General features: G+C 37.8%; 1 protein-coding gene across 1 annotated transcript; it reads left to right on the top strand.

The window, feature by feature from the left end:
- The first annotated feature begins 5 nt into the window (after nt 1-5).
- On the top strand, nt 6-25,966 carry PEX13 (peroxisomal biogenesis factor 13). Its single transcript, XM_025868658.2, has 4 exons — nt 6-157; nt 20,047-20,741; nt 21,278-21,403; nt 23,315-25,966. The coding sequence occupies exons 1-4, from the start codon at nt 66-68 to the stop codon at nt 23,611-23,613; spliced, it is 1,212 nt and encodes a 403-aa protein (XP_025724443.1). The 5' UTR covers nt 6-65; the 3' UTR covers nt 23,614-25,966.
- The last annotated feature ends 1,005 nt before the right edge of the window (nt 25,967-26,971 follow it).

Genomic DNA, 26,971 nt, shown 5'->3' with positions numbered 1-26,971 from the left:
GGCGCTAGTGTACCCGGGCCTGGGGAGTCCCAGCGCGGACCAAGAGCCGAGCGGAGGCGGAGGAGATGGCTTCCCAGCCGCCTCCTCCCCCGAAACCCTGGGAGACCCGCCGAATTCCTGGGGCCGGGCCAGGACCAGGACCTGGCCCCACTTTCCAGTGAGTGTGGGATTCTTCTGGCCGCGGGTTTGGTGGGCCGGAGTGGGGACTTGGCGGGAGACGGTTGAGGCCGTTGTTGCGCTGAGGTGTCCCCTCCCCCTCTCAACCAGCCCTCAACGTTGAGGGGTTCAAGGTAGGGAAAGGACGCCAGTGTGGGGAATTTCTATGTCAGACAGCTGTTTCTGACTCGACGGCTCTCGGTACGGATACTCTCCAGGGAGCCCCTGGGCGCCTCACTGGGTCCCGGTGCTTGGAAGAAAGGGGGCCCCTTCCTGCTCCTTTCTGTTAGCGGAACACCGTGACAGAACTGCTTGACCCTCTTAAAAGCGTTAGACTTTCGGTCTTTCGCAGATGAGAGTAGCTGGCATTTGCCCAGCCCCGGCTGGACAGGGAGCAAAGTCTCCCCAAAGCTTTTAACAACCTCTCGAGAAATTGGTGAAAGCACAAAAGGTCGGTTTTACACAACTGGAACCCAAGCCTATACGCTTTGCGTTGTTTTTCAGCTACCTCAGCAATGTTGTGGATAAGGATTTGGAGAAGCAACTTTCAAGCGGGAGTTCTAAATCCAAGGCCACTGGATGGCCTTTGTGTGCAAAATAGCGTGTCACTTTTCTAAGGCCTGTGTGTTTTTTAATTTGTTTTTAATGAGTGTTTAATGGGAAAAAAGGCTAAAATACAATGAAAGAAGAGTTTCACAGCCTTGTGTGTTTCATGTTGGGTGGATCTGGACATGTAAATTTAGATGATGAGATTCGAATGGCAGATCACCTACCATAGTAGGTTTACCTAACATATAAAAGTCCCCAATATACTGGAATGTATTTCTGCTATGTTCTTAAAATCTTGTAATCCTTATTTAAATGTCAAGATGCTTGAACACATTAGGAACTTAATTTAATAATGATAGATACATAACAAGTAATAAGCTTTAATTATACTATTAAGCTGGGGGGCACTTCCTGCTACCTTTTTTACGAGTGATTTGACTTTCTAAAAAATTTTTTGACAGCTATTTGGAAGACAGGTTTTATACTCTGGCATCTTTTTAAAGTTCTGTTTATGTAAAAGTAACCATTTTCCCACTTTTCTTCATTGTGAATTTTAAACACGTAGAGACTGGTTGAGTGTAAGACAATGAATATTTGTGTATTCACACTTAACTTTAAGAAAATTTTTCCAGGGGCCCCTGAGTGGCTCAGTCAGTTAAGCGTCTGCCTTCGGCTCGAGTCATGATCCCAGAGTTCAGGGATCCAGCCGCATTGGGCTCCCTGCTCAGCGGGGAGTCGGCTTCTCCCTCTGCCCTTCACCCCACTGGTGCGCTCTCTCTCTCTACTCTCTCTCAGAGAGAGAGAAAGAAAATCTTAAAAAAAAAAAAGAAAGAAAAGAAAAATTTTCCAAATTTGCCTCAGATTTTTTTTTCAGATTTTTTTAAAAATAAAAATTACAGAAACAGTTAAGCTTCCCATTCTTTCCTGCTATAACTACTGTCCCTATTTGGTGTTTAGTGTACCCAATTATGTTTTTATACTTTATTTTATATCTTAGTACTTAGGTTTGTGTGTTATATATATGTATATATAGTGTTTAGTGTGTTTTTAGATTTTATATAAATATGTTCAAACTATGTATCATTTTGCAAAATGTTTTTCCATTACATATTATTGATTTTGAGGTTTATCTTGTTCATACATATAGCTGTAGTTCATTTTATTTGCTGTAGGATATTCTATTGTATAAAAAACTATTCTGTTGGGGCGCCTGGGTGGCTCAGATGGTTAAGCGTCTGCCTTTCGGCTCAGGTCATGATCCCAGGGTCCTGGGATAGAGCCCTGCACCGCATTGCGCTCCCTGCTCAGCGGGGAGTCTTCTCCCACTCCCTCTGCTTCTCCTGCTCATTCTCTCTCTCTCTCTCTCTCTCTCTCTCTCTGTATCTCTGTGTCTCGAATGAATAAAAAAAACTTTTTTTTAAACTTTTCTGTTGTAGGTATTAAAGTATTAATTATGAATTAAAAACTGCTGCAGTGACCATTCTCTTTTTTTTTTTTTTAAGATTATTTATTTGAGAGAGAGACAGAGACAGAACAGCGGCAGCAGGGGAGAGGAAGGGTAGGAGAGGGAGAAGCAGACTCCCGGCAGAGCAGGGAGCCCAATTCTGGACCTGATCCCAGGACCTCAGGATCATGACCTGAGCCACCCAGGCACCCCTGCAGTGACTGTTCTTGTGCCTTTCTCCTTATCCACATTTCTAGGGGGTTTTCTTTTCTTTCTTTTTTTTAAGATTTTATTTATTTATTTGACAGAGAGAGACCCAGTGAGAGAGGGAACACAAGCAGGGGGAGTGGGAGAGGGAGAAGCAGGCTCTCCGCTGAGCAGGGAGCCCAACGTGGTGCTCTATCCCAGGACCCTGGGACCATGACCTGAGCCCAAGGCAGACGCTTAATGACTGAGCCACCTAGGCGCCCCTCCAGGGGATTTTCTAACAATGTGTTGTTGGAAGTGGAATTGCTTGGTGGTGGGTATGCTTAGCTTCAAGTACTATTACCAAGTTGCTCCCCAAAGTGGTTTTATACCAGTTTTTTACATTTTCACTGGCAAGGTGTTCTGTTTCTCTACATTCTTTCTAACACTTGATGATGTTATTTTTTAGTTCTGAATTTGCCAATCTGATGGATGTGAAATGATATTTAATTTAAATTTGCACTTCTCTGGTTAGTAATAAGATGGAGCATCTTTTTGAATGTTAAATTAGCCATTTGAGTGTTTTCTGTTGATATCTTTTGCTCACTTTTTTATTGGCTTTAGGTTTGCTTATTAACTTGTTAAAAGAGTCCTTTATTCATACTAATTCTATTTTTGTTTGTATGTTTTCAATTTCTTTCAGTCTGTGGCTTGTCTTCTTTATTTATATTCATGTTCATTTTTGTTGTACAGATACTTTTCATTTAAATATAGCCAAAATTTTCATATTTTATTGTTTTTTTTTATGTCTTGGTTAAGAAACCCTTTCTGCCTCAGATCAAAAAATTTTTTCTCTCATTTTTTTAAATGTTCTGCATTTCACATTCATACATGTAATCCACCTGGAACTGACTCTCTTGTACAAAAGGAATGCAAAATAGAGAATATATATTTTCCCCCCATGGGAATAAGTATCCCAGTACCATTAATTTATCTATTCTGTACTAGTTTATAATGCTATCTACATCCTGTTACGCTTTCCTAAATGTGTGGTTCTGTTTCGAGGACTTTCCCATATGTTCTGTTGGTCTTTCTATTCTTATGCTAGCACCACTCTTGTCTTTTTTTTTTTAAGATTTTATTTATTCATGAGAGGCAGAGAGAGAGAAAGGCGGAGGGAGAAGCAGGCTCCCAAGGAGCAGGGGAGCCCGATGCGGGACTGGATCCCAGGACTCCAGGATCATGACCTGAGCCAAAGGCAGACGCTTAACCATCTGAGCCACCCAGGCGCCTTCTTGTCTTTTTTTTTTTTAAGATTGTATTTATTTATTTTAAAGAAAACAAGTAGGAAGAGGGGCAGAAGGGGAAGGAGAAAATCTCAAGCAGAATCCCTGCTGAGGGACCCCTGCTTACAACCCTGAGATCATGACCTGAGCTGAAATCAAGAGTTGGACTTGACCGACTGAGCCACCTAGGCACCCCCACACTGTCTTTTTTTTTTTTTTTTAAGATTTTATTTATTCATTTGACAGAGACACAGCAAAATAGGGAACACAAGCAGGGGGAGTGAGAGAGGGAGAAGCAGGCCTCCCGCCAAGCAGGGAGCCAGAGGCGGGGCTCCATTCCAGGACCGAGATCATGACCTGAGCCGAAGGCAGACGCCCAACGACTGAGCCACCCAGGCACCCCCCCCACACTGTCTTTTTAATAAGTTTTGGTACCTGGTATGTCAACAGCCTCCACACATTGCTGTTCTTCAAAATTGCCTTTGTTATATTTACCCTTTATAAAAAAGACTGGGATTTTTATTGGAACTTTATGAGAATTTGGACCTTTTTTTGCCTTAAATAATGTTTTATAACTATCTCCATGAGGTACTTTTCCATCTTTTATATCTAGCCTAAGTTAGACTTAATTTGTTCTGGTGGTTTAGTTGAAATTTCTCTTGTGTTCCATGCTGACAGTCCTATCATTTACAAATAAGCCAGCATAGATAACCAACATCCTTGTATTGCTCCTGACTTTCATCGGAATGCTTCCCAAATCTCACTATGAAGTATGATGTTTGCTTTTCTGTTTTTAATAGCTTTCCTTTTGAACTTCTATCTCCTTACCTTGCTCAGATTTTTATTATGGAGTATAAATTTTATGAATGACTTTTATGCATTTATTGAGATAATTAATTTGAAAATGTGGTTTATTTCATCAGTTAACTTTCTCATGTTGAATCATGAGTAAATTTATGGGTGAACTGCTTAATTGTGATTATTTTGTAAAATATAATGTTGAATTCTGTTCTAATATTTTAAGACCTTTGCATATATATTTTAGGTGAAATTAGCCTGTAATTTTCTTTCTTTTACTATACTTTTTTGGCTTTATATCCAGGTTGTATAACTACAGAAATTTTTCTGTTGAGTCTGATTTTCATTCCTCTATAGGTAGAGTATTTTTTTCTTAGTAGCCTTTAAGATTTTACCTGATACCTTGGTCCCCTGCAACTTTATTATGCTCTATTCAGGTATGAATATACAGACACGTATATTTTTTCCTCCTGCTCAGTAGCTACAGTGTTCATGCTCAGTACCTATAATGTTCACTCTAAGGATCCAATCTTTCTTTAATTCAGGAAAATTTTCACTAATTATATCTCTTTTGTTTAAACACGATTCTTTCCCATCTCTTCTTCCGGGAGTCCTATTAAACATTGTATCAGGAATAGTTTCTGCTACAAGTAACAATGTATGACTTACTCCACCTTGGACTGTAAAGACATTCCTTGTTAACAGGAAGTCTAGAGAGTCTAAGGATCTGCTAACTCAACATTGTCTTTAAGGGACCGACATTTTTCCTGGCTTCCTTTTTTTTTCCCCCCTGGCTTTTTATTTTCTGTAAGCTTTCCAAGAGTTTGGGCCATTTCTGTTGTATTCTTGCTTCTTTGAAAGAAATCTCTTTTTTCCTCTGGTGGCTTTAAAGATTTTTCTCTTTGTTTTTGGTTTTCAGTGATTATACTTTGTTGGGCCTCAGTGCGAATGGCTTTGTGTTATTTGGGGTGGTATTCATAGAGATACTTGCATCTGACTTAATGTCATTCATTAATTAACACACACTACATCAGAAAAGTCTCAGCCATTATCTCTTCAAATACTGCTTATGCCCATCATCTTTTCAGCCCTTTGACTCCAACTGCATATATGCTGTTTATTTCACTGTACAGCCCATACCCTAAACTCCTTTCTGCATGTATTCTTTTGTTATTCATGTTTCATCCTGGGTATTTTCTTCTGAATTCTCTTCTGGTTCACTGATGTTTTTCTTTCCGAGTGTCTAATCTGGTATTGAACCAGTCATTAAATTCATAGTTTTGATAATTTTAATTTTTTAGTTTTAGAATATCCATTTGGTCCTGCTTTATAGTTTCTATTCTCTGCTGAAAAATCTCAGTCTTGTCTTTTTTCGTTGAATATTTTAGTCAGAGTTGTTTAAAGTCTCTTCCTAATAACTCCATTATCTGGACCCCTATGGATCTCTTTGTATTATCTGATGTTCTATTTTTTTTTTTGACATAATAGTTTAGTGTTCATATAGGACAAATTATTTTTTAATGAGAGCTGGACATTGTATATAGATAATTTAAGGCAATTTGAGACCAAGGATGCTATCTTTCTCTTGAGAGTTTTACGTTTGACAGGCACCTTATGCCACTAGCAGTGTAGGATCATTTTAATCCAGTCAAGAATTGAGCCAGTTTGAAGCTGTGGTTTTAGTTCCTGCCAGGGCTAGCCTATTTCTTGTATACCATTTCACCCTTATTCCTAGTATATGGCCCTTTAAGGTCCCAGTCTGAAGTGTGGGGTTTTACGTTGGCCCTCCTCTTTAGGGGTTCTGAACTCTAGTTTTTGTCTTCTTAGTACAGTGAGTCTGTTGAAAGCCCTGCACAGCTTCATGTCCTTCAGCCATCTTCCAGATTGACCCTTGTCCCTTGAGAAACTTCTCAAAATGGACTCTGAGTTTTTTCTTTCTCCTGGATATTAACTTCTTAATTCCTCAATGCCTTGTTCTCTCATGTTTTAAACAGGTAATGTTATATTTTTTTAGCCTTCCTAGTTTTTTTTTTTTTTTTAAGATTTTGTTTATTAGAGACAGAGAGCATGAGCAGTGGGTAGGCGCAGAGGGAGAGAGAGAAGCAGACTCCTCGCCGAGCGGGGAGCCTGATGTGGGACTCAATCCCAGGACCCTGGGGTCATGACCTGAGCCTAAGGCAGACGCTTAACGACTGAGACACCCAGGCACCCTAGGTTTTTTTTTTTAGTGGGAGGATTAGTCTGATTACCTAGAATGCCATTATTTGAAGTGGAATTCCCCAACTTCTGTATTTTCCACTGTGTTCCTTAGTGTACAACAACTAATTTTCTTCTTCCCTGATAGTTGCAAGACAATCCCTGTGGCTGGGAGAATCATGTCTAAGATTTGTAATGGATTTTTTTCATATTTACATGTTTTTATTTCATTTCAGTTTTTATTTCATAGATGATATTGCTTCATTGAGCTCTTCAACTATTTTAATGTTTAGCTGTTATATAAAATTTGTTTTTCCTTGAATGAATTTTCATTATTTTTTTAAATTGATACTCATTTAATTAACATATAGTTAATATGGGTAGGGTTCAGTGATTCATCAGTCTTATATAACACCCAGTGCCAATTACATCCCATGCCCTCCTTAATGCCCATCACCCAGTTACCCCATACCCCATCCCCTCCCCTCCAGCAATCCTTAGTTTATTTCCTGTGGTTAAGAGTCTCTTAGGGTTTGTCTCCCTCTCTGATTTCGTCTTATTTTTCCCTCCCTTCCTCTATGCTCCTCTGCTTCATTTCTTAAATTCCACATATGAGTGAAATCATATGATAATTGGCTTTCTCTGATTGACTTATTTCACTTAGAATAATATCCTCTAGTCCCATCCGTGTCATCGCAAATGGCAAGATTTCATTTTTTGATGGCTGCGTAACATTCCATTGTGTGTGTATGTGGCACACACACACACTACATCTTCGTTATCCATTCATCTGTTGATGGACATCTAGGATCTTTCCATAGTTCGGCTATTGTGGACATTGCTACTATTAATATTGGGGTGCAGGTGCCCCTTTGGATTACTACATTTGTATCTTTGGGGTGAATACCCAGTAGTGCAATTGCTGGGTCATAGGGTAGCTCTATTTTCAACTTTTTTTTCTTTTTTTTTTTTTATGTTAGTCACCATACATTACATCTTTAGTTTTTGTTGTAGTGTTCCATGATTCATTGTTTGCATATAACGCCCAGTGCTCCATGCAATATGTGCCCTCCTTAATACCCATCACTGGGCTAACGCATCCCCCCACGCCCCGCCGAAAACCCTCAGTTTGTTTCTCAGAGTCCATAGTCTCTCATAGTTTGTCTCCCCCTCCGATTTCTCCCCCTTCATTTTTGCCTTCCTACTATCTTTTTTTTTTTAAACATATGATGTATTACTTGTTTCAGAGGTACAGGTCTGGGATTCATCAGTCTTACACAATTCACAGCGCTCACCATAGTATTTTCAACTTTTTGAGGAACCTCCGTACTGTTTCCCAGAGTGGCCGTACCAGCTTGCATTCCCACCAACACTGTGAGAGCGTTCTCTTTTCTCCGCATCCTCACCAACATCTGTTGTTTCCTGACTTGTTTTCATTTTAGCCATTCTGACTGGTGTGGGATGGTATCTCATTGTGGTTTTGATTTGTATTTCCCTGATGCTGAGGGATGTTGAGCATTTTTTTCATGTGTCTGTTAGCCATTTGTATGACTTCTTTGGAGAAATATCTGTTCATGTCTAATGCCCATTTCTTGACTGGATTATTTGTTCTTTGGGTGTTGAGTTTGATAAGTTCTTTATACATTTTGGATACTAATCCTTTATCTGACAAAACATTTGCAAATATCTTCGCCCTTTCTGTAGGATGTCTTTGGTTTTGTCAACAGTTTCCTTTGCTGTGCAAAAGCTTTTTATCTTGATGAAGTCCCAATAGTTCATTTTTGCCTTTGTTTCCCTTGCCTTTGGAGACGTGTCTAGCGAGAAGTTGCTGTGACCAAGGTCACAGAGCTTTCTGCCTGTGTTCTCTAGTATTTTGATGGATTCCTATCTCACATTTAGGTCTTTCATCTATTTTGAATTTATTTTTGTGTATGGTGTAAGAAAATGGTCCAGTTTCATTCTTCTGCATGTGGCCGTCCCAATTTTCCCAGCACCATTTGTGGAAGACTGTCTTTTTTCCATTGGATAGTCTTTCCTGCTTTGTTGAAGATTAGTTGACCCCACAGTTTAGAGTCCATATCTGGGTTCTCTATTCTATTCCATTGACCTATGTGTCTGTTTTTGTGCCAGTACCATACTGTCCTGATGATTACAGCTTTGTAATAGAGTTTGAAGTCTGAGATCTTGATGACTCCGGCTTTGGTTTTCTTTTACAACATTCCTTTGGTTATTCGGGGTCTTTTCTGATTTTATACAAATTTTAGGATTATTCCAGCTCTATGAAAAAAGTTGATGGTATTTTGATGGGGATTGCATTGAATATGTAGATTGCTTTGGGAAGCATAGACATTTTCACAATATTTGTTCTTCCAGTCCATGAGCATGGAATGTTTTTCCATTTTTTGTGTCTTCCTCAATTCCTTTTGTGAGTATTCTATAGTTTTCAGAGTACAGATCCTTTACCTCTTTGGTTAAATTTATTCTTCTGTATCTTCTGGGTTTTGGTGCAGTTATAAATGGGATTGATTCCTTAATTTCTTTCTTCTGTCTCATTGTTAGTGTATAGAAATGCAACTGATTTCTGTGCATTGATTTATATCCTGCCACTTTGCTGAATTCCTGTATGAGTTCTAGCAATTTTGGGGTGGAGTCTTTTGGGTTCTCCACATAGAGTATCATGTCATCTGCTAAGAGTGAGAGTTTGACTTCCTTGCTTATTTGGACAACTTTTATTTCTTTTTGTTGTCTGATTGCTGAGGCTAGGACTTCTAGTACTATGTTGAACAACAGTGGCTAGAGTGGACCTCCCTGTCATGTTCCTGACCTTAGGGACAAAGCTCTCAGTTTTTCCTCATTGAAAACGATATTTGCTGTGGGCTTTTCATATATGGCTTTTATGATATTGGGGTATGTTCCCTCTATCCCTACACTGTGGAGAGTTTTAATCAAGAAACGATGCTGTACTTTGTCAAATGCTTTTTCTACATCTATTGAGAGGATTATATGGTTCTTGTCCTTTCTTTTATTAATGTAGTGTATCACCTTGATTGATTTGCAGATGTTGAACCACCCCTGCACCCAGGAATAAATCCCACTTTGTGGTGGTGAATAATCCTCTTAATGTACTGTTGGAGCCTATTGGCTAGTATCTTGTTGAGAATTTTTGCATCCATGTTCATCAGGGATATTCGTCTGTAATTCTCCTTTTTGGTGGGATCTTTGTCAGGTTTTGGGATCAAGGTAATGCTGGCCTCACAGAACCAGTTTGGAAGTTTTCCTTCCATTTCTATTTTTTGAAACAGCTTCAGAAATATAGGTATTAATTCTTCTTTAAAAGTTTGGTAGAAATCCCCTGGGAAGTCATCTAGCCCTGGATTCTTGTTTGTGGGAGATTTTTGATTACTGCTTCAGTTTCCTTGCTGGATATGGGTCTGTTCAGGTTTTCTATTTCTTCCTGTTTCAGTTTTGATAGTTTATATGTTTTTAGGAATGCATCAATTTCTTCCAGATTGCCTTATTTGTTGGCATATAGTTGCTTATAATATGTTCTTATAATTGTATTTCTTTGATGTTGGTTTTGATCTCTCCTCTTTCATTCATGATTTTATTTATTTGGGTCCTTTTTCTTTTCTTTTTGATAAGTTTGGCCAGGATTTATCAATCTTATTAATTCAAAGAACTGGTTCCTAGTTTCCTTGATCTGTTCCCCTGTTTTTTTTTTTAATCTCTATATCATTGATTTCTGCTCTGATCTTTATTATTTTTCATCTCCTGTTGGATTTAGGCTTTATTTGCTGTTCTTCTCTAGCTCCTTTAGGTATAAGATTAGGTTATGTATTTGAGACTTTTCTTATTTCTTTTTTTTTTTTTTTAAGATTTTATTTATTTATTTGACAGAGAGAGACACAGCAAGAGAGGGAACACAAGCAGAGGGAGTGGGGGAGGGAGAAGCAGGCTTCCCGCCTAGCAGGGATCCCGATGCGGGTCTCAGTCCCAGGACCCTGGGATCATGACCTGAGCCAAAGGCAGACACTTAACGGCTGAGCCACCCAGGTGCCCTGAGAATTTTCTTGTTTCTTAAGAAAGGCTTGTATTGCTATATACTTCCCTCTTAGGACTGCCTTTGCTGCATCCCAAAGGTTTTGAACAGTTGTGTTTTCATTTGCATTTGTTTCCATGAATTTTTTAAATTCTTTAATTTCCTGGTTGACCCATCCAGTCTTTAGTAGGATGCTCTTTAACCTCCATGCATTTGTTTTCCTTCCAATTTTTCTCTTGTGACTCAGTTCAAGTTTTAAAGCATTGTGGCTTGAAAACATGCAGGGAATAATTCTAGTCTTTTGGTACCAGTTGAGACCTGATTTGTGACCTAGTATGTGATCTGTTCTGGAAAATGTTCCGTATGCACTTGAGAAGAATGTGTATTCTGTTGCTTTAGGATGGAATGCTCTGACTATATCTGTGAAGTCCATCTGGTCCAGTGTGTCATTCAAAGCCCTTGTTTCCTTGTTGATCTTCTGCTTAGATGGATCTGTCCATTGCAGTGAGTGGGGTGTTAAAGCCCCCTACTATTAGTGTATTATTATCAATGTGTTTCTTTAATTTTGTTATTAATTGGTTTATATAATTGGCTGCTCCCGTGTTAGGGGCATAAATATTTATAATTTTTAGATCTTCTTGTTGGATAGACCCTTTAATTATGATATAGTGTCCCTCTTCATCTCTTATTACAGTCTTTGGTTTAAAATCTATTTTGTCTGATATAAGGATGGCTACCCCAGCTTCCTTTTGGTGTCCATTGGCATGATAAATGGTTCTCCACCATTTTTTTTTTAAGATTTTATTTATTTGAGAGAGTATGTGAGCAAGAGAGCACAAGTGGGGAAGCAGCAGAGGGAGAGTGACCAGCAGACTCCCCATTGAGCAGGGAGCCTGACGTGGGGCTTGATCCCAGAACCCTGAGATCATGAACTGAGCCAAAGGCAGCGACTTAACCAACTGAGCTACCCAGGCACCCCTCCCTCCACTTTCATTCTAAAGGTGTCTTTGGGTCTAAATTGAGTCTCTTGTAGAAAGCCATATCAAGGATTCTTGCTTTTTTGTCCATTCTGATACCCTGCGTCTTTTGATTGGGGCATTTAGCCTATTTACATTCAGAGTAACTATTGTAAGATATGAACTTAGTGCCATTGTATTACCTGTATAGTCACTGTTTCTGTATATTGTCTCTGTTCCTTTCTGGTCTGTGTTGCTTTGGGGCTCTCTCTTCACTTAAAGGATCCCCTTTAATAATTTTTGCAGGCTGGTTTAGTGATCACAAATTCTTTTAGTTTCTGTTTGTCCTGTAAGCTCTTTATCTCTCCTATTCTGAATGACAACTTTGCTGGTTAAAGTATTCTTGGCTGCATCTTTTTCTCATTTAGCACCCTGAATATATCATGCCAGTCCTTTCTGGTCTGCCAGGTCTCTGTGGATAGGTCTGCTGCCAGCCTTATGTTTCTACCTCTGTAGGTTGAGGACCTCTTGTCCCAATCTGCTTTCAGGATTTTCTCTTTGTCTCTGAAATTTGCAAGCTTCCCTGTTATATGTCAAGGTGTTGACCTATTTTTGATTTTGAGTGGGGTTCTCTGTGCCTCCTGGACTCAAATACCTGTTTCCTTCCCCAGATTGGGGAAATTTTCAGCTATAATCTGCTCAAATATACCTTCTGCCTCTCTCTCTCTCTCTCCCCCCCTCTCTCTCCCCCTCTCTCTCCCTCTCTCTCCCTCTCTCTCCCTCTCTCTCCCTCTCTCTCCCTCTCTCTCCCTCTCTCTCCCTCTCCCTCTCTCTCCTCTTCCTCTGGAACCCCAATTATTCTAATATTCTATATTAGAATAGACCTATACTATGTATATAGCATATATAACATATATAGTAAATGTAAAAATGAAAATTAAAAAAGACTTAAAAAAAGAGTTGATAAAATAAGAAACTAGTTGAAAAGGGAAGAAAGAAAAAAGAAAAAAATTTAAACTGCCAGACTAAAGAATCATGGGAAAAAAGTCCTCAATTCTATATGCTATTTTCCCCTAGCACTGGAGTTTTGCAGTTCCGTGTGATCGGTAGACTTGGTATTACTGAATGTTCCTGCTGGTCTTCTGGGGGAGGAGCCTGTTGCACTGATTCTCAGGTGTCTTTGCCCCAGCGGAATCACACACCCCCTTGCCAGGGGGCCAGGGCTCAGTGTAAGCAGCTTTGGATTGTTCTATGTGGCTTTTTTCCCCTGAAGTCTTTCCATACCACTTTAGAGGATGAAAATGGCTGCACCCAGATCTCCAGCCCCGGATGTGAAAATTCATGCCCCCCATTCTTTAGTGATTCCTCACAGAAAAGCAGTCAGTCACTCTTGTCTCCCTGGCTTCTTTCTGCCCCATGTTCACCCAGCCTGTGACCGAGTGTTTTTGTCTCAGGCATGCGACCCTGTTTGGAGTCTCTAAACTTTACAGACTCCTGTGGTGAGCACCCACACCTATCCTCCCAGGACATGGGGGGGGGGTCACGTTGGGGTTCTGCCTTTTTCTGGGCCCCTGCTTGGAGAGCCGTTGCCCAACAGTGCCATGGTTCAAAGTTTATGGCAACACCAAGCTGAAAGCCCTGTCCTGGGCTCGCTGTTTGCAGCTGGCTTCCCTGCTCTGACGCTTGGGAACTCTGCTGCACCCAGGCACCCCTGTTCTTTCTGTGACCCTGGGGATCCTGAGACCACACTGTCCCATCTAGGATTCCACCCACCTTAGCCACCTGAGCACCTTTTAAGTCAGGGACATCCCCCACCAGAGGAGATTTCTAAAAGTTCCAATTTTATGTTTTGCTGCTATATCACTTTCCCTTAGCTGGCTTATGGAGGCTCCCTTCCCCTGCAGTTTATCTTCTAATATATCACCTCAAATTCACTTCTCTGCATCTCCTACCTTGCAAAAAGTGTCACTTTTCTATTTGTAGAATTACAGCAATTCTTTTTTTTTTTTAAGATTTTATTTATTTATTTGAGAGAGAGAATGAGATAGCATGAGAGGGGGGAGGGTCAGAGGGAGAAGCAGACTCCCCGCTGAGCGGAGAGCCCGGTGTGGGACTCGATCCCGGGACTCCAGGATCATGACCTGAGCCAAAGGCAGTCGCTTAACCACCTGAGCCACCCAGGCACCCCAGAATTACAGCAATTCTTTTCGTAGATCTCTGGTTGAGTTTGCAGGTATTCAGAATGATTTGATAGCTATCTAGTTGAATTCCATGGACCAGATGAAACTAGGACCCTCTGTTCCTCCACCATCTTCCCAAGAACCTGAATTTTCATTCTAATTGTTGATTTTTGTTAGTTGGGTTTCTTAGTGTTTTTATTTCTTCTTGTGTGTCTTCTTGATATGTTTGTTTTGAATAGGTTCTGTTTCCTTTTTGAGTTTTTGAGTTGTTTCCTTTCCCTTCTACATTTACTTCTGTCTAGTAGGTTTCTGTTGCCTCTCCCTGCTCCTTCAGCATCCACCCTACCATGTAAGAACCTGTATAAAAATGGTGGCTTAGATTAAGGATATCAAAGATTAAGTCACCAAGTCAGTGAGTCAGTTGTTAACTTGTTTCATTTCCTGCACTTGAGATGTTAATCAGTGTCCTACTCTTCTTAGTTCTGTAACTTTCTAAAAATCTTAAACTATTGTCAGTAAATTTTATAATCTGTTTTTAGAAGTCAGTGTATTGCATTCCAACCCACAGCTTCAACAATGAACTAGTTCCATTTGTTCGTTTTGTTTGTTTTAAGAGAACCAGTGAGTTGTTGTTCTTGTTGTTGTTTTAAGATTTTTATTTACTTATTTGAGAGAGAGAGAGCACAAGCAGGGGGAGCAGCAGGCAGAGGGAGAGGAGAAGCAGGCTCCCTGCTGAGCAAGGAGCCAGATATGGACTCGATCCCAGGACCCTGGGATCATGACCTGAGCCAAAGGCACACTTAACCAACTGAGCCACCCAGGCACCCAAAACTAGTTCTTTGAATGGAGCACTATTAGTTCTTATTATTTCCTAGAAATATAAATCCTGACTGTCACAGCCTGATTTCAGACCCAGAATTGAGTAGGCCCATAGCTTCACCCTTATAATAATTTTTTTCTTTTTGTTTAGTTTCTATTCCATAAGTCTAGATATGCCTGTTTGTTCTCTTTGTTTTATCTATTATTGCTCCTACTTTAGAGCAGAGCTACTTCATGAAAACCAGAAAATGCTACACTATTTGTTAGTCAGCTGACCCTTTTTAAAGTTTGGTTCCACTTTTTGTGATGTGATACAACATAAAGTAAACATAAGCCATGAATTGTTCTTCCCAAAAATGTTAACCTGATTCTAATTAAACCTTTAAATGCAATGTTTAATTTAACTGGAAATATAGAGGATAAAGATACATTTAAATAACATTTTGGGGTCTCCTGGGTGGCTCAGTTAGGCATCCAACTCTTTTTTTTTTTTTTTAAGATTTTATTTATTTATTTGACAGAGACAGCAAGAGAGGGAATACAAGCAGGGGGAGTAGGAGAGGGAGAAGCAGACTTCCCGCGGAGCAGGGAGCCCAGTGGTGGGGCTCGATTCCAGGACCCTGGGATCATGACGTGAGCTGAAGGCAGACGCTTAACGACTGAGCCACCCAGGTGCCCTGGCATCCAACTCTTGATTTCGGCTCAGGTCATAACCTCAGGGTTGTGAGATTGAGCTCCATGTTGGGCTCCGTGCTCAGCCAGGAGTCCGCTTGAGATTCTTTACCTCTTTCTCTCTCCACACCATGTGCTTTCTCTCTAAAAAAAACAAACAACATTTTGGGGAAACACTGATCCAGAATGTAAGACATTCTAAAACAAAACTGGCTCAGGCGCCTGGGTGGCTCAGTCGGTGAAGCATCTGCTTTCGGCTCAGGTCATGATCCCAGGGTCCTGGGATTGAGCCCTGCATTGGACTCCCTGCTCAGAGGGAAGTCTGCTTCTCCCTCTCCCTCTGCCTGCTGCTCCCCCTGCTTGTGCATTCTCTCTCTCCCTGTCAAATAAATAAATAAATAATCTTTAAAAATAAATAAGTAAATAAGTAAATAAAACAAAACTGGCTTTACTCTTCAAGAAGTCAAGGACATTTAAAAGAAACAGATAATTCTAATTTAGAAGAGATGAGGAAACAACCAAATGCAATGTGTGAACCTTAACTGAATTTTTGTTCAATAAAACCACAACAGCCTAAAAGACATTTTTGAAAAAGATTTTATTTATTTATTTGATAGAGAATGGGAGAGAGAGTGAGAGAAAGCACAAGCAGGGGGAGCAGCAGAGGGAGAGGGAGAAATGGGCACCCCACCAAGCAGGGAGCCCGATGTGGGACTCGATCCCAGGATCCCAGGATCATGACCCAAGCCGAAGGCAGACGCTTAACGACTGAGCCACCCCAGCATTCCAACACTCTGGCTTTTTGTTTCAGCTTCATGTTATAAACAGGTGTCCTTTTCACAGTTTAATGGATGCCACATTTTTCATATTTTTCTTGGTGATTTTGCTATTTTAAAATGGCCCCTACGCATAGTGCTGAAGTGCCTTGTTCCCTCAGGAGCAGTGCTTCCATATTTGCTAATTCAATGTTCACAGCAACTTTATAGGATGACTATTGAAAATAACAAGAGTTGAGTATACATGAGGTATCCAGAATAGACAAACCCATAGAGATAGAAATTAGATTAGTTGTTGCCTAGGATTGGGAATAGAGCAGGAAATAGGTAGTGATTGCTAATGAATATGTGATTTCTTTCTGGGATGATGAAAATGTTCTGGAATTTACATAGGTTGATAGTTGTACACCTATGTGAATATACAAAAAAACCCATTGACTTTTATACTTAAAATAGCTCTTTATTCTTTAAATAGCTGAGTTCATGGTATATGAATTTTATCTTATTAAAGCTGTTTAAAGACATTTGATGGTAATTGTTATCTGTTGAATATCAATTGGATAATGATGGAATTGTTAATTTTTAGAGATGGGAAAATGATATGGTTTTGTATGAAATATTTTTGCTCTTAGGATACTGAGGTATTTAGTAGTAATTTATCAAGTCTAGGGATGCCTGGGTGGCATAGTCGGTTAAACATCTGCCTTCAGCTCAAGGTCCTGGGATCAAGTCCCATGTGGGCCTCCCTGCTCAGCGGGGAGCCTGCTACTCCCTCTGCCTGCTCCTCCCCGTGCTTATGCTCTCTCTCTTTCTCTGACAAATAAATAAATAAAATCTTTTAAAAAAATGTATCAAGTCTACAGGTTACTTTCAATGGTTCAAGAATTTTTTTTTAAGATTTTATTTATTTGAGAGAGACAGCATGTGTGTGTAAGCATGATTGTGGGGAGGGGGAGAGGGAGAAGCATGCTCCCCACTGAGCAGGGAGCCCTACGATATGGGGTCTTATCCCAGGACCCTGGGTTCATGACCTAAGCTGAAGGCAGACACTTAAACGATTAAGCCACCCAGGAGCCCCAGTTCAAGAATTTTTAAAAGACTAGAGAGTGAGAGAAAGAAAGCAAATACAAACAGATAAGAAGGTAAAGATTTATGGAGCCCAGATCTAGAGAAAGATGGAAATCCACAAAAGTGAGAGTGGATTCCCATAGAAGCTGCTGCTGATTCTAAAAGAAGCAGTTTGGATGATGAGAAGCCAGTTGAAGAGCACTTTTGACAGACTCTTGGAGGATGGTTAGAGTCTAGTTGTCTGGAGGTGCTGATAAATTACCTACAACTTGTGTTATGACCCTGAAAAGATACACCTAGATATGAGGGTATAAAAGAAGCAAACAGGCCCTTAAGAGGAATATAAGCCCAGCTTCAAATCATCTCAGTTCCTGAAATTAGATTAAGGATATCATGGATTGATAATAGCCTTAGCAGCCTGCCTGAAGTAAACTAGAGGATAGTTAAGAAACCAGTATCCAGAATGAAATACATCTGGAGGAAGAGAGCATCATCCAGGGTCTCAAATTATTGCTACAGTTCTTCATGTATGTCTGATGCATAAGCAAAACCAAATAGCAGGACCCAGAAAGACATTAGAAAACATAAATGGAAACTAAGTAAAACAACAGATGAGAAAACAGATTCATAGGGACTCCAGAAAATGGGGTTACCAAAGAGACTTTACGTTAGTATTGTTTAACACATTGAAGGCAATGGAAGAAAACAAAGGAATTTTGGCAGATATTTGGAAAGTATTAAAAGGAAAAGGAATATCTAGAACAAAAACTATAATAACCAAAATTAAGAACTCATTGGGTTTAACCACAGATTAGACATTGCTACAGAGAGAACTAGTGATTTAGGGCAGTGTTCTAAGTGTGTTCTGTAATTACCGAGAGTACAGACTGGCTGTGTTTCAAACTGTGTAATAACAGTCCACAAGATAAGGAAACTTCATCCGGGATGTAAAGCAATGTTGACACTGAGCACACTATTTAGTTTAATTAGCATTAAGAATTCATTGATTTACATTATGGCACAAGATACTTATTTTGTGATGGATTGGCCCTTGAATAGCAGTGACTTGAAGGATAGGAAGAAAATATCCAACATATTTTTGCACAAAGAGACAAAAGTACAGAAAATACAGAAAGGAATGGAAGAAATTTAGGGGATGAAGCAAGGTGTAATTTAAAAATAGAGAAGATGGGGCGCCTAGGTGGCTGAGTCGGTTAAGCATCTGCCTTCGGCTCAGGTCATGATCCTGGAGTCCCTGGATCAAGTCCCGTATCAGGCTCCCTAGTCAGCAGGGAGGCTGTTTCTCCCTCAGTTCCTCACCCTCCTCTCGTGATCGCTCTCACACTCTCTCTGAAATAAATAAAATCTTAAAAAAAAAAAAAAGAAATAGTCCTATAGTAGTCCTTCTCAAAATATTTGTGCTGATAGCCAATACTTTTATAAAATACAGTAAAAATATGGCAATGTCATGTTACTTAAACAGTCTCATTTGTTGTACTTTAGATCAGTATATATGACTCATAATTAGCACTGGTCCACAGACCTTATTTTAAGTGGCATGATAATAAAGAAATTGAATTCATAATTAAAATCTTAATCTTGATGCTGAGAATAAAATTCAGTGTTCATTCATGCTAAAAACTCTTAGTAAATAGAAATGGAAAAGGAACTTCTAAATTTACAGCAGCCCTGCAGCAAACATAATAATCAATGGTGACTTGTTGAGAACTTTCCCTTTGAGTTCAGGAATGAGACAAGGATGCCTGTTATCACTTCTATTCAAGATTCTACAGCATATCTGAGGTATAATAGCTTAATAATCAGAGCTGTAAGGATTGAAAAAAGAAGAAATAAACCTACGATTATTCACATACAATATGACTGCAAATCCTTAAGATTTTTGAAAATCCAATAGAATCAAAAACAAGATTGCTGGATACAAGGACTATATTTTTTTAAAGATCTATCATTTCTAGGGGCGCCTGGGTGGCTCAGTCGTTAAGCGTCTGCCTTTGGCTCAGGCCATGATCCCGGGGTCCTGGGATCGAGCCCCGCATCGGGCTCCCTGCTCAGCGGGAAGCCTGCTTCTCCCTCTCCCACTCCCCCTGCTTGTGTTCCCTCTCTCGCTGTCTCTCTCTCTCTCTCTCTCTGTCAAATAAATAAATAAAATCTTAAAAAAAAAAGAAAGATCTATCATTTCTATGTAACAGTATCAAACTGAAATTCTAGAAGACACCATTTACAATAGCATCAAAAAATATCAAGTATATATGAATAAACTTAGAGAAAACCTGCCACATGGAAACTATAAAACATTATAGAGACTCAATAAAGTTATTTTTAAAAACCATTATTGAGAAAAATCTTTAAGAGACCTAATAAATGTGAGTTGAAACTCTTATGATAAAGATGTGGTTTATCTCAACCTACAGATTCAGTGTAATCCCAAACAATCTCAATAGGATTTTTTGGGGGGGAGGGTGTGGAACTTCAAGCTCTGATACTAAAATGTATGTGGAAATTCAAAGTGTCAAATAGCCAAAACACTCCTGAAGTTGAACATTGTAGGAGGACTTGTTTTATTGGATACTAAGACCTATTATAAAACTATAGTGATTAAGATAGTGCCATTTAGGTGCAAGGATAGACAGGTACATCGTTGTACCTATGAGAAAATAGATTGAAGATACTTCTAATAATGCCAGCATAAGTAAACAAAATAGCAGAGTTTAGTCAGCTATTTTACTTGTTCATTTTAAGACTGAGATTCTAAGCATGTGGATATTAGAGACTATTCCTTATTCTTACCACATCGTCAATAGATCTGTTGTTAACACTAGATATGTAAGAGGTGTTTAATAGTTACTTTGAATTGAATTTATGTGCTTAAGTTACTTTTTTGAATCTTTATTTGGTTTTAGATCTGCTGATTTGGGTCCTACTTTATTGACAAGACCTGGACAACCAACACTTACCAGAGTGCCCCCACCTATTCTTCCAAGGCCATCACAGCAGACAGGAAGCAGCAGTGTGAATACTTTCAGACCTGCTTACAGTTCATTTTCTTCAGGATATGGTGCCTATGGAAATTCGTTTTATGGAAGCTATAGCCCTTATAGTTATGGATATAATGGGTTGGGCTATAACCGCCTCCGTGTAGATGATCTGCCACCTAGTAGATTTGTTCAGCAAGCTGAAGAAAGCAGCAGAGGTGCATTTCAGTCCATTGAAAGTATTGTGCATGCATTTGCCTCCGTCAGTATGATGATGGATGCTACCTTTTCAGCTGTCTATAACAGTTTCAGGGCTGTATTGGATGTAGCAAATCACTTTTCCCGGTTAAAAATACATTTCACAAAGGTTTTTTCAGCTTTTGCATTAGTTAGGACTATAAGGTATCTTTACAGACGATTGCAGTGGATGATAGGTTTAAGAAGAGGCTCTGAGAATGAGGACCTATGGGCAGAAAGTGAAGGAACTGTTTCTTGCCTTGGTGCTGAGGACAGAGCAGCTAACTCAGCAAAATCTTGGCCAATATTCTTGTTCTTTGCTGTTATCCTTGGTGGTCCTTACCTCATCTGGAAACTGCTGTCTACCCATAATGATGAAGTAACAGGTAAGAGTTAAGAGAATGGGTTAAAAAACCATATAACAATCTTAAATTTCAAGAATAGATTTGTTAAATTAGCATTGTTCATATTCATTTGTATTTAATATTTTGATCCAGTTATATTTTCAGCTAAGAACTTAAAAACTGGAAAATGAATATGTAGCAAAATAGGCTTATTGATTTATTTATTCTTTGTTTAATATAACAGTACACACTGCCGGCCTACTGTTTACAAGGTACTAAACTTGATGCTGTAGAGGATACAAAGATACATAGGACATAATTCCCTTATTTTTCTAAAACTTGCAGGGAAGTGGGTAAGACAATACACGGGTAATTGTAATTTTGAGCTTGAAGAAAAAGAGAAAGTTCATAATAGATATCCTAGTGAACATATTGTTAGATTTTATATTGTGTTAATTATAGAATTTAACTTTGGGGGGGTACTTTTCTCTTGGCTAATAAACTTATGTAGTTTATAAACCATAGCCAGTGAACTGTAAACCCTAACCCTTAATCTTAATTCTTAATTTGGTTTATAGACAATACAAACTGGGCAAGTGGTGACGATGACCATGTAGTTGCTAGAGCAGAATATGATTTTGCTGCTGTATCTGAAGAAGAAATTTCTTTCCGTGCTGGTGATATGCTAAACTTAGCTCTCAAAGGTAATAAAACATGAATAAATTGGAATTTTCTGTGAATTTTTTGAATTTGTAAATGGAATATTAAAAACTGCAACAAAGGATCTCGGGTCATTATTAGTTAACTCAGAAGTAGTTGCTAGGATTTCTCTTTCGTGTCAGTTTAGAACTTCCAAATCTGGGCCTGTGGGAGAGAAATGCCCAACAGGGTTGTTCTAATAATATTTCACTGAGATGAGGAAAGATTTTGTTTATATCTCTTCTAAACTCAAAGCTTGAATTTCAAACTCTGTTAATCCCCACATAAAAACATGAAGTAAGCACTATATGTAATAAATCTGACAACCCAAAGAAATTATCCAGTGTCATGTAAGTATCTCTCTTAGTCTTTGATTGCTCAGACTGGTATTGCTTTCTTTTTTATTTGAATAGTGTTTACTTCAGAAACTCCAACCTGAATATTTGAGGAATTACTGTCATGAGAACCTCATCAAAAAAATTTATACACATCTCAGGTTTATTTTTGGACCAGGTCACTAATAGTTTTTAATGGCCCCAGGCAAAATGGCCTTTTCCCTTTAGCTTTCCCCAGTAATGATCAGAATTTTTAATGGATTTGGGGGGAAAAAAGATTTTTGTGTGTTTGTGGGGATTCAGGTTTGCTAGGAAAAGTAACATTTCGTTGTTAAGATACTAGTGACAATAACAGCTGTCCTTTATAGTACAAGGCACTATAGTTTACATCTTGCATTTTAACCCTTATAATGTATGATGTGGGTACTTTTATTATACTGTCCCTGTTTTACTTATGAGAAAACTAAGACTCAGAATGACTAAATTGTCCAAGATCACAAAGCTAAGATATGATGGAGCTAGACTATAAACCTAGGTTTGTCCCACTTTAGAACCTATACTCGTAACCACTTTGGCTGTTTTCCATGTGATCTATTGATGGAAACTTGCTTTAGTTTTAGTCATTCTTTATATAGGGAAAAAATACCTTCAATGTTCACATTATTTGTTTATTGTATAAGTAACTGAAAAATTTGGATCAAATTTGCTAAATCTCTGCCTCATCCCTCATACACAAAATCTAGGCTTCTAAGTATTATATTCATATTTTTCTTCTAGTGAAAATAGCACTTTCAGATAATTAGTTTTAATTTATCTAAATAAAGTATAAAAAAGATCAAGTGTGATTTCTTTCAATTACATTGTAATATTTCAGGAAAATTTTATATCTCAAATTATTCTTCCACTATTGATGCCTCTTAACACTTTAGCTTTGCTTGTTTGCTTTTCTCCATTGCTCACATAAAGTATGTTTGAGCATTTAGAACAAAAATCAGTCACAGACATAGTTGATTTTAAGTGTTTTATTTTTTTTCTCTATTGTTCTCAGAGTTCAAGCCCCATATTGGGCTCCATGCCAACATGGAGCCTACTTAAAAAAAAAAAACAAAAAAAAAAAGGATTGTTCGTCACAATCACATAGAATGAATTTTATATTTTGGCCAAAAGTATATAAAGAAATTTGGCTTGTATAAAGGTATATATTTTCTATGCTTGCGCCTAACTTCTATTGAGAATGAGAAATTCATTTAACTTTCGATTTAAAATATGAAAAACACTGATGTTAGTTTAGCTTTTGGGAGAACCGAATCTCCTTATTCTATAAATAGAGCAACTGATATAAACTTCATGTTCTTCAAGGTTGAAAATATATTTAGTAAGTATAAAATAAAAAGTATAAATTATAAGAAAGGACCCTAAAACTGTTAAGCCTACTCATCATTTGATTTTGAATATATATACTATTTGTTTATGAATTTTATTATGTAAGTATAACACAGATTTTACTTAATATTTTATTATCAATATTTTGTTGGACTCCAAAGTGTGTTGTATTTACAAGGCTGTCTTTTCTTCCATCAGAACAGCAACCCAAAGTGCGTGGTTGGCTTCTGGCTAGTCTTGATGGTCAAACAACAGGACTTATACCTGCTAATTATGTCAAAATTCTTGGTAAAAGAAGAGGTAGAAAAGCAGTGGAATCCAGCAAAATTTCCAAGCAGCAACAATCTTTTACCAACACAACACTAACTAAAGGAGCTACGGCTGCTGATTCTTTGGATGAACAGGAAGCTGCCTTTGAATCTGTTTTTGTTGAAACTAATAAGGTTCCAGTTGCACCTGATTCCACTGGGAAAGGTGGAGATAAACAAGATCTTTGATATCTTTTATGTTTGCCTGCAATTGAACTATACTTTTTAAAAATTACTTCTTACAAAGAAATTAATCTACAATCCAATGAACACATTTGTTAATGGCTATTCCAGGTGTTTTGCTGCTAGAAATTATTAAAGTTGTACACTAGTGTGTTGGTCTAGTGACCTGGTTACGTTTTACAAGTTATTGGACCATGAGGATGTTTGTTTCACCTAGATTTTAAGATTATGGAGACTGCTATCATTTTCATCTTATTTAAAATCCTATGTTTTATTGAAAGTAAGATTGATGAACTATAGAATACACTGTTTGCTACAGTAAGGGTCTTTAATGCTTTTTAAAGTTAGAGCTTAATTGATTTGGAATCCTCCCAGAAATTGAGTGATAACATATAAATATGAGAACAGGCAAAAGGCTACTTCTTTTTTTTTTTTACAACTTTAAACTGAATAATAAAAATTTTCTGATCTGTGTTATATCCAGTCTTGGGTTTGCTTTAGACAGTAATATGTTTTTAACCTACCAACAACTGATACTGTTACCTTTTATTGTATTTTTAAAAATTTATCTTGGAAGGGTCACTAGAAGTATTCTGAAGGACATTATTCTAGAGTGATATTTAGCCCTTATAGTTTTTCCTGCTAGTAAAAAGGCTGAAATTTATCTTTCTTACAGATTATTTCCATTTCTTCTGAGGATCATAGAACTTTTTATCCCTTTACAATATAACTAGTTTTCAATCTGGATAAATCCGAATATATGAAAGATTTACATTTTTTTTTCTCCAGCCAAGACTCAAATCCTTTGAGTTTGCACATAACAATATAATCAATTCTAGCAGTAATGATTTAAATCTTTTCATGGATTCTCTGCTTTTCCCTAGTATAATTACTTTTTAAATTCCATATTCAGGCTGTTCTTTAAACATTGAAAATGTGTCACGTTGGATACACATTTCTTTTAGGTTTAGTTTTTACTACTGAGACTATAAATAAAATGCTGAATTGCCATTTAGGATATGATAATATTGTATGATTTGTTTTGTGTTTAATAATGACTTTAAATGCAGTTAAATTTCAGTACACTGAATATTTCCCCACAGAATTGGAAAATCCATCTACTTGCTGTGATCATACTACAGAATAATATTAGGAATACAGGTATACAAGAATACATTTACAGATATTGTTCAAAACCTGGAATTATTTGATAAAAGATTTTTATTATTTTCTTCTTATAGACTTTATGTTCATCAAATAAGTAATTCTAGAACAGTTCACACAAAAACATGTAAGAACCAAATATATACTCAGCATAGAATTTTACTAAAGGCTTTTTGGGAACCTCTCTTTTGAAATGACAGCATAAGTAACATATAATTTAAATACAAATATTGACCCTGTACAGAAAAAAAAATTATATGAGAGTAAAATTTATTTATCTTAGTCCTATTTTTTTAACACCCAGATATTATTTAGTGTTCAAGTTGAGATAAAGTTTCTTGTATTTTACATTTGTGTTCTACAATTAGAAGTTCTGCTTTTTTGTGTGTTAGAGCAATTTATGGAAATTTTGTCCTTGAAACAATTCTCGATAAACAGATTATTAAACTTGATGTTGAGACATCCAAATTGATTGATAGAAGTGAAGTGGGGGTGAAATGTTGAGTCAGCACTATTTGGTTAGAAAAGGTGAGTCTCCAGGATAGAATTTGTGACTACTATTAAAGGTGCATAAGGAGAAGAGTATAGCACAGGATGAATGACAAAAACAATTTAACTTTTCTTAGGATGTTTGTTTTTCGGCTAAGTATACTAAATTGCAATATACGTTATCTGACTAGTAACTATTTGTGTCTGAAAATTCCTTTTCTATTAGAATTCTGGAAAAGGAATTTAGAATAAGAAATTTTGTAGCCTTTTTTATCATGACAGTTTTAGTATAATTTTTTAGATGAGATTAAATATAATGTTCACAGCTCTAATATTGTTATTTTTAGGAACTCATTTAAGTACTACTTTACAGAAATTACTAACTGAAACCAAAACATTTTCAGTTAAATAGAACAATAAATCACAAGTTACAATAAGAAAACAGGTTTTATGTAAATTTTTTTTCTGATTGTATTTTACCAGTTTAGAAAGGAAAAGGTAAGAGGACTATAAATTTTCATGTTTTAACATTTATTTGGGTACTTGATTTAGTCTGTCATGTCATAATTACACATTTACTTGTTACAGCTGTCCTTTATCTTATGCTTTAATGGAAAAAAGAACAAATTATTCTTCAGTTAAAATTTCATTTTTAATAGGTTGTGAAGTTACTTTTACTGGACAAATAAAAATATATTAAACTTGGTTGACATTTTTTTGAAGATAAACTGTTAACTCTTTTTGCAGGATTGGAATTAATATAAAAAGTGTCTTTCTCATTGCGTATATTAACTACTGCAAACCAATTTGTTCCATTTCCTTGTGATTTAAAGAAAAATATCAGATTTACATTTACATAAAAATTACCTAGAGGGTTATAAATAACAAGACCACAAATCTAGGTTTTGGGAAAACTAGATATTAGTCTGAATACCACTATGAACTTACTATAAGATTTAACTCACATTATTTTTTAGTTTCCTCATTGACAACATTGGGGATAGCTGCTACATCTGCCTCATGAGAGAGTGCTCTTAAAAAATGTAAAGCAGGGTGCCTGGGTGGCTCAGTTGGTTAAGCGACTGCCTTCAGCTCAGGTCATGATCCTGGAGTCCCGGGATCAAGTCCCGCATCGGGCTCCCGGCTCAGCAGGGAGTCTGCTTCTCCCTCTGACCCTCCCCTCTCTTATGTGCTCTCTCTCTCTCTCATTCTTTCTCTAAAATAAATAAATAAAATCTTTAAAAAAAAAAATGTAAAGCAAAATCAGAGGGGTGCCTGGGTGGCTCAGTCAGTTAAGCGTCTGCCTTCGGCTCAGGTCATGATCCCAGGGTCCTGGGATCGAGCCCCTTATCAGGCTCCTTGGTTGGCGGGGAGCCTGCTTCTCCCTCTCCCTCTGCCTGCCACTCCACCTGCTTGTGCTCTCCCTCTCTCTATCTCTGTCAAATAGATAAAATCTTTATTAAAAAAAAATGTAAAGCAAAATCAAAAGTATGATGTTACAGCAGATATATATGTTTTGTAAATTTTTCTGTGTATATTCAAACTCCTTACATCCTGTAGAAATGTCACAAAGGATTTATATCCATCTGGAATTTCAGAATTACATATACTTAATTAAAAATCAAAATTCGCTTGTACTTATAACTTTGCCCAAAATGTAATTTAAAATTACTTTGCTGAATATGAGAGAATGGCCTAACTTAGAAAAACA

This window comes from Callorhinus ursinus, unplaced genomic scaffold, assembly GCF_003265705.2.
Source record: "Callorhinus ursinus isolate GAN/ISIS: 27379988/994484 unplaced genomic scaffold, GSC_fseal_2.0 scaffold10, whole genome shotgun sequence".
NCBI lineage: Eukaryota > Metazoa > Chordata > Mammalia > Carnivora > Otariidae > Callorhinus > Callorhinus ursinus.
The sequence above is the reverse complement of the archived record's forward strand: the minus strand, read 5'-3'. Positions and strand labels throughout refer to the sequence as shown.